The sequence below is a fragment of the Saccopteryx bilineata genome, chromosome 6, assembly GCF_036850765.1.
Source record: "Saccopteryx bilineata isolate mSacBil1 chromosome 6, mSacBil1_pri_phased_curated, whole genome shotgun sequence".
In the NCBI taxonomy this organism is placed as follows: domain Eukaryota; kingdom Metazoa; phylum Chordata; class Mammalia; order Chiroptera; family Emballonuridae; genus Saccopteryx; species Saccopteryx bilineata.
In genome coordinates this window covers 100,267,797-100,275,723 of record NC_089495.1, presented here as the reverse complement: position 1 = coordinate 100,275,723, position 7,927 = coordinate 100,267,797, and the positions used below count along the sequence as shown (strand labels likewise).

Below are 7,927 nucleotides of genomic sequence, written 5' to 3'. Positions count from 1 at the left end.
TTGGTTATATGTTGAGTTCTGGATGGGGACAGAGTCCTGAGACTGTGGACTGATGGTAAAAGGGACAGTCTTTAAGAGACTATAAAGTTTGAGGTAGACTGGAGCTATTATATTTTCAGCCTTCCTATACCAAGCAAAATAAGCTGAGAAGGGATCTTAGAGAATGGAGATTTGAGGACATCTTATAAATAGAGAGGCTTAGGGAAATTCCAAGTGTCCCAAATGGGCCACTGGAGTTGTAAGTTGTCCTCCATAAAATCCTGCCATTTTTTGGAAGTAATGATCTGAATTTTGACCTTAATGGGGAAGCATATACTTAGTGAGAATTTTGAAGACACTGGAGAAGTGGATTTAGAGTGTCCTATAATACTAAGTTTAAACAATAGCTAGCCTCAAAACGAGTTGAAACTTTATGTCCACAAAAATACCAGCACATTAGTGTTTATAGATTTATTCACAACTAAAAATATTCAAAGCAAGCTTGACCAGGTGGTGGCACAATGGATAGAATATTGGCCTGAGATGCTGAGGATCCAGGTTCAAAACCCCGAGGTTGCTGGCTTGAGCATGCACTCCCTGGCTTGAATGTGGGATCATTGGCTTGAACCCAATGTCACTGGCTTGAGCAAGGGGTCACTGGCTCATCTGAAGCCTCACGGTCAAGGCACATATGAGAAAGCAATCAATGAACAAGTAAGGTGCTGCAACTATTGAGTTGATGCTTATCTCTCCCCCTTCCTGTCCATCTATCCCTGCCTGTCTCTCTCACTTTCACTTAAAAAAAAAATTCAAAGCAAATGAAATTTCATTTAGTAGGTGAATGGATAAGTAAACAGTAGTATACAATGGCATATTATTCACCAACAAGGATAAATGAGCTATCAAGCCATGAAAAGACATGAGGAGAACCTGAAATGAATGTTGCTAAGTGAAAGAAGATATTTTAAAAGACTACAAACTATGGTTTCAACTATGTAACATGCTGAAAGAAGCAAAACTACAGAGGCAGTAAGAAAAGCAGTGGCCCCCAGTGGGTGGGGACAAATAGGAAAGAGGAAGCATAAATAGATTGAACACAGAGGATGTTTTCTGTTTTGTTTTATTTGAATTATTATATGAGTTTATTTAGGCCAAACTTGCTGGGAAGCAAGATCACGAACACTTCTCCAACACAGGATTTTTAGAGCAGTGAGACTGTTCTGTAGAATACTGCAATGGTAGATACATGACATATATTTTTCAAAACCCATAGAACTGTACAACAAAGAGTGAACCCTAATATAAATTATATGCTTTAACTAATAATATATCAGTATAAGTTTATTACTTGCAATAAATGCATACACTAATGCAAGCTATTAGTAATAGAGGAAACTGAGGGGATGAAAGCACATGGGGATTCCTTGTAACTTTCTGCTGGACTTTCCAGCAAACCTATAACTAATTTTAACAATAAAATTTATTATTAAAAAAGTAAATAAAGCTTTAAAAGCGCTCTGCGAAACACACAAGGTTTTAAATTTTTTCCTATGTCCTGGCAGGGTAGCTCAGTTGGTTAGAATCCGCTGGATAATCAAGGTTGTGGATTCCATCCTCCCAGTCAGGGAACATGAAAGAATCAACCAATGAATGGGTAAACAGATGGAACTGCAAACTCTCTCTCCTCAATTAAAACAAATATTACTTTAAAAATAAATATAAAAACTTTCCTACAGACTGATGATTACAAATGAGTGTGTACTTCATTTTTCATAAATTCTAACGGGAAAGCTAAAACATTGAAACTTTAGATGACACGTACTGCATAATCACTTGGTGCGTAATCACTTGATTTTACCAATAAAATATATGTAATTAGAGAACCCTATGTATCCTACGCAGTTTATCTCATTTAACCTTAAAATAATGACATGAGAAATAATTCAAACAATTGATTAATACTGGAACGGGTGCCTAATTCGGATTCTAAACTCAAAGTTCCCCCATCACACCGAATCCGGTAGAACTATTTTTAATTTAGTGAGCTGAAACAATGAACGGCTGATAAATCTCGCGATACTATGGAAACTACTGCTCCCAACATGCAAAGCGGCTTCTGTCCATCTGCCTATGCCCGTGAGTCTGGAGGGCCCGGCATGCCTCAAGGCGCGAAAGGCCGCCTGGGCGACGTAGTTTGCCTGGACACCTAGCGGTTCTGCCAGCGCTGTGGTGGCGGCGGCGGCGGCAGCGGTGGTGCCGGCGATTCTCTCGGTTTTAGCCAGAGGTTTCGGTGAGGAAGAAAGGGTGTGGAACCAGAAAAGGGTGAGTCGGCACGGTCTACACGATAAAGGCAGGTGGCACCTTGGCACAGGGCTGAATTAAATAAATGAACTTGTGCTGCTTTCTCTCCAGAGACGCCGTTATCTTTGTACCCGTGATAGCACGGTGAGAAGAAGCCGGAACCTGGTCCTAGCCTAGCACCCGTTCTCGGCCTCGGCACCTGCTCTCGCCCTCCGCACCTGCTCTTGCCCTCGCCACCTGCTCTCGCCCTCGGCACCTGCTCTCGCCCGCGGCACCTGCTCTCGCCCGCGGCAGCCACCGCCATCTCCACCATGCAGTCCCGGGAAGACGCTCCCCGCTCTCGCCGCCTCGCCAGTCCCCGTGGTGGGAAACGGGCCAAAAGGATTCACAGGCCCACAGTTTCAGCTTTTTTCACGGGCCCGGAAGAGCTGAAGGACTCAGCCCATTCTACCGCCCTGCTGGCACAGCTCAAGTCCTTCTATGATTCAGGGCTGCTCTGTGACGTGACCATCGAGGTGGTGACGCCTGGCAGTGGGCCTGGCACAGGCCGTATCTTCCCTTGCAACCGTAACGTGCTGGCTGCTGCTTGTCCCTACTTCAAGAGCATGTTCACCGGCGGCATGTACGAGAGCCAGCAGGCGAATGTGACCATGCACGATGTGGATGCCGAGTCCTTCGAGGTGTTGGTCGAATACTGCTATACAGGTCACGTGTCCCTGAGTGAAGCCAACGTGGAGCGTCTTTACGCAGCCTCTGACATGCTACAGCTCGAGTATGTGCGGGAAGCCTGTGCCTCCTTCTTAGCCCGCCGCCTTGACCTGGCCAACTGCACTGCCATCTTCAAATTTGCGGATGCCTTCGGCCATCGCAAGCTGCGATCACAGGCCCAGTCCTTTATAGCGCACAACTTCAAACAGCTCAGCCAAATGGGTCCCATTCGGGAGGAGACTCTGGCCGATCTGACCCTGGCCCAGCTGCTGACTGTTCTGCGCCTGGATAGTCTAAACATAGAGCACGAGCAGATGGTGTGTCACGTGGCTGTGCAGTGGTTGGAGGCAGCTCCCAAGGAGCGGGGTCCCAGTGCTGCGGAAGTCTTCAAGTGTGTCCGCTGGACACATTTCACTGATGAAGATCAGGATTACCTGAAAGGGCTGCTAACCAACTCCACTGTGAACAAGTACTGTCTGGACCTTATTGAAGGGGCCCTGCAAATGCGATACGGTGACAAATTGTACAAGTCTGTGGTGCCAAAGCCAGAGTGCAGCAACAGCAGCGACAACAGTTGCAGCTCTGTTGTCTCCGCAGCAGAAAATCCACCCCAGAGGCTGGGTGTGTGTGCCAAGAAGATGGTGATCTTCTTTGGTCACCCTAGAGATCCCTTTCTGTGCTGTGACCCTTACTCTGGCGATATTTACAAAGTGCCGTCACCTTTGACCTGCCTTGCTCACACTAGGACTGTAACCACCTTAGCTGTATGCATCTCTCCAGACCATGACATCTACCTAGCTGCCCAGCCCAGGAAAGACCTCTGGGTGTATAAAGCAGCCCAGAATAGTTGGCAGCAACTTGCAGATCGCTTGCTCTGTCGTGAGGGCATGGATGTGGCGTACCTCAATGGCTACATTTACATCTTGGGTGGGCGAGACCCTATTACTGGACTTAAATTGAAGGAAGTGGAATGCTACAGTGTTCAGAGGAATCAGTGGGCACTGGTGGCTCCACTACCCCATTCTTTTATCTCTTTTGACTTAATGGTAATTCAAAACTATCTTTATGCTCTCAACAGTAAGCGCATGTTCTGCTATGATCCTAGCCATAATATGTGGCTGAAGTGTGTTTCTCTTAAGCGCCATGACTTTCAAGAAGCCTGTGTCTTCAATGATGAGATCTATTGTATCTGTGACATCCCAGTCATGAAGGTCTACAATCCAGTCAGAGGCGAGTGGAGGCAGATTAATAATATTCCTTTGGTGTCAGAAACCAGCAACTACCGGATCATCAATCATGGCCAAAAATTGTTGCTGATCACCTCACGCACCCCACAGTGGAAAAAGAACAGAGTGACTGTGTATGAATATGACGTTAGCGGAGACCAGTGGATTAATATAGGTACCACATTAGGCCTCTTCCAATTTGATTCTAACTTTTTTTGCCTCTCAGCTCGTGTTTATCCTTCCTGCCTGGAGTCTGGTCAGAGTTTCCTCACTGAGGAAGAGGAGATACCAAGTGAATCTAGTACTGAATGGGATTTAGGTGGATTCAGTGAGTTGGATTCAGAGTCGGGAACTTCAAGTTCTTTATCTGATGATGATTTGTGGGTGCAGGTGGCACCTCAGTGAAATGCACAGGATCAGCAGAATTTGTTCCAGATAGGTTGAAACACTAAGGTCTTTTTACTGCTTTGGAAAGTATTTTAAAGAAATACCCTTTCCCTTTACTGGAAAAAAAAAAGGCTGATTAACTTCAGGTTTTGTTAGAAAGGGTATCATTTGAAATACTAATATAATTTAATGTTATAGAATTGAAGCACTTCAAAAAATGAACCTATTTAATAATTTACTGTTCTAGAAGTCCAGTATTGATTTGATTGTTTAGTATGTTTTTGTTTGATTATGCTAATTTTGCCTTACATTCTGTTTAGTGCCACAAGTACAGTAACTAGAATTTTAATTTTTATAATAGAACACTGACTGGACAGGAATTACTAGATAGGGTTTTGAAAGTATTTTCCTTCAAAACCGTGTAGTACAGTTCCAAAACTTTAAACTAGTGGGTTTTTACAAAATGTGTTGTAACTTAAATATAGTTTACAAAGTTTTAGTTTAGTTTCCTCCCCTTTCGTGAAGAAAAAAATGCATATATGTTTAATGTGGCTGAATGGTGATTTATAATATGACTGAATGTAATACTGTACAGAATGGCTATAAGCTCACTGATAGTAAAAACAAAACAACAAAAAACCACCCAGGATTCTACTGTTTGAAAAGAAATCTTAGTTTTAAATTTATAATATAAAATGTGTATTTGCAAGTAGTGACCAGTTTTCCATCAAAAAAGAATTCCATTCTAGCAGTGTCACCAATCATCTACAAAGCTTTAAAAAACAAAAAACCATGTAACTTGCTTTGTAGGTTCATGTTTTTTATCTATACTTGATATATGTTTCATTGAATCAGAGGAATAACCCTTTTTCTCACTGGACATGATTGTATAAATTTTTATCCATTGTCTTGAAAAGTTATTGTATTCTTAAACTATTTTGGCTCTGTAGTTTTGCTGTTCATCTTAGAAGGATTGTTAGCAAGATGTGATTATTCTTTACTGTTTTGTGAGGTAATATTGGTTTTGAAAATATGTATAAGCTAAGAACAGTATTTTATATATTAGTAGTCATTGTCTCTACCAACTATAAAATCAAGTGCCAGCAAAGAACTTTACAATTTTAAGTTTTAAGTATAGAACTGTTTTGTGTAGCACTGAAATATTCTGTCAGTTTTGTAAGTCACTAAATGTTATTATCAGCTTAAAGGTATTTTTGTATTAAAAGTTTACAGTTAAATAATGTAAGTGGGTGGTGGCATTTGGGGCCAGTAGTGAAAGTATATTTCGTCTAAAATATTTCCCTAAACAGTGGTATACATGGTTATTTTATTAGGGTATTTGTATCTGTTCTGTGTTTTTCTGTGAATCAATGCTCCAGTTTTTGTTTTTGTGACTGTATTAAGGAAAAGTCCAGAAATAGTGACTAAATCACATAAAATAACATTGTTAAATACAAGAAAATGTAAATGCTTACCTCTTGAGGTTTATTAGATATGGTTGTCATTATTCATATACATAATAAATGACCAGGTACTTAGAGTGTATAAAATTTTCTGTACCTAATTAGAATTATCTTCCAAAGTCTTCATTTAATAACATGTTAATTCGTCTTCTGTGTGTATTTGCTAGTGACAGAGTGCAAACCTTTCCTGCACTGTGGCAGAGGACTAAGGTGTGTGCTCTCTCAGATGGGAAGGAAACTGGATTTTTGAATGAAATACCATAGGATGAAAATGAAAAAAAGGACTGAAGAGAAGGAAGCAGACAATGTTTTTTTGGGTTTTTTTTAAAGGTTTTCTGAGTCATTTTTATTGGTCATTTGAAGATTCTATCGAACATTCCTGTTTAACATTTTTAGTGAAATAAGGTGCTTGTCCTAGCAGTATGTGTTCCTTCAAAAGATCAGACATGCCTTTAGTTCTCTAAGGCTATATTTTGTTCCCTTTGACACCAGGGTTGTTATAAATACTGTATTTAACAGAAAACTCTTTCACAGTAGTGTTATTTTTGGCCACCTTTTTCTTTACCAGTAACTTTTGATAGCTTTTTGTTTTTCATGTTGAAAAAGGACAGTGCTGATTTCATCCAGGTCATCCATCTGAAGAACTGAGGTATGCAGCCAGTTTATAAAAGACAAATTCTCCAGTTTGTCATTTTCAACCTGAAATTTCAGTTAAAGCCTAAAGCTAAATGGCAGTATCTCCATTTACCAAGAGCTTTTCTTGGAAAGAATTTTGGTTTTGTGATATATTTGTGAATTAGGGAATAGATGTTAACTATTATTTTATAGATGAGTGATTTCTATATGACTAGGTACAAATAAAACTGTTACAAAAACCCAGACTTTCTGACTTTTTAGTTCAGTGTTTCTGCTGACTACAGCCCTTGCTTGTGCGGTGAGTAATATAACTTGCAGTGTTGAAATCCCCTTGTGACAGAAAAGCACCCTCATCTCAGTTTTCCAATTAATTATCATATCTTTTAGCAAATTCTCAATACAGTGTAGTTTGCAGGACATAGTATAGTATTGTTTGTATTTATAAGATTTAGAATAATTATTTTATTTTGTATCTGTTCCTGTAGTCTGAAAAGCTCAAAGAGCCCAAATATTTGTGAGCTCTTCTTAGTTCAAATGATAAGTGGCATTAAAGTTTCTAAAAGGATGGAGTAGAAATTCATTTAGCATTTAGTTTGTCTATATGTGAATAAAAGATTGGAATGAAATAATAATAAATCTTCATCATTTTTAGTTGAGCTGGAATTTTAAAATTGTACCTGATACTGTTGAGAATCTGGGGAGAGCTTTTGATCCATTCCCTCAAAAGACAAGTATTCTTAATTTAATATTTTCAATTATGACACTTTTGAAGCTCATCAGACCCAAGATAAGAATACTTGTGATAGTCTCTTCTTCCCAATGTCTACTTTAAAACTTCCACAACCTTTTCATTATTCTAATTTTATTTAAAAAGTTTTAAAACTTATTTGATTGTGGAGAAAGGGAGAGAGAGAGTGATTCTTGTTTGTGCTCTGACCGAGGATTTAACCCACAATCTTGACTATTTGGGATGACACTAAACAACTGATCTGGCTAAGGCCTAACTAATTTTAAAGGAGCACTTACTTTAATAAATTTGATAAAACAGGATAGTATTAAGAGGCAGAATTATTTATAGAAAATGTGACTATCAGTGGAATTCTAAGAAAATATTTTTAGAGCCAATGAGAGGGTTCAATATATATAAACTAATTTAATAGTAATATAAAAAATTTAATAATGGTAATAATAAAGATCCTATTCACAAAAACTGCCAAACCTCAGAGT

At 39.6% G+C, this 7,927-nt stretch overlaps 1 protein-coding gene across 1 annotated transcript; it reads left to right on the top strand.

The window, feature by feature from the left end:
• Positions 1 to 2,178: 2,178 nt before the first annotated feature.
• Positions 2,179 to 7,024, top strand: LOC136308806 (kelch repeat and BTB domain-containing protein 6). The gene is made up of 2 exons (XM_066236536.1): positions 2,179 to 2,301; positions 2,392 to 7,024. Exon 2 carries the CDS (start codon positions 2,592 to 2,594, stop codon positions 4,617 to 4,619), a length of 2,028 nt encoding a protein of 675 aa, XP_066092633.1. The 5' UTR covers positions 2,179 to 2,301; positions 2,392 to 2,591; the 3' UTR covers positions 4,620 to 7,024.
• The last annotated feature ends 903 nt before the right edge of the window (positions 7,025 to 7,927 follow it).

Excerpts from the sequence above, each read along its gene's own strand:
- LOC136308806 (XM_066236536.1), top strand. The coding sequence starts at position 2,592 with ATGCAGTCCCGGGAAGACGCTCCCCGCTCTCGCCGCCTCGCCAGTCCC.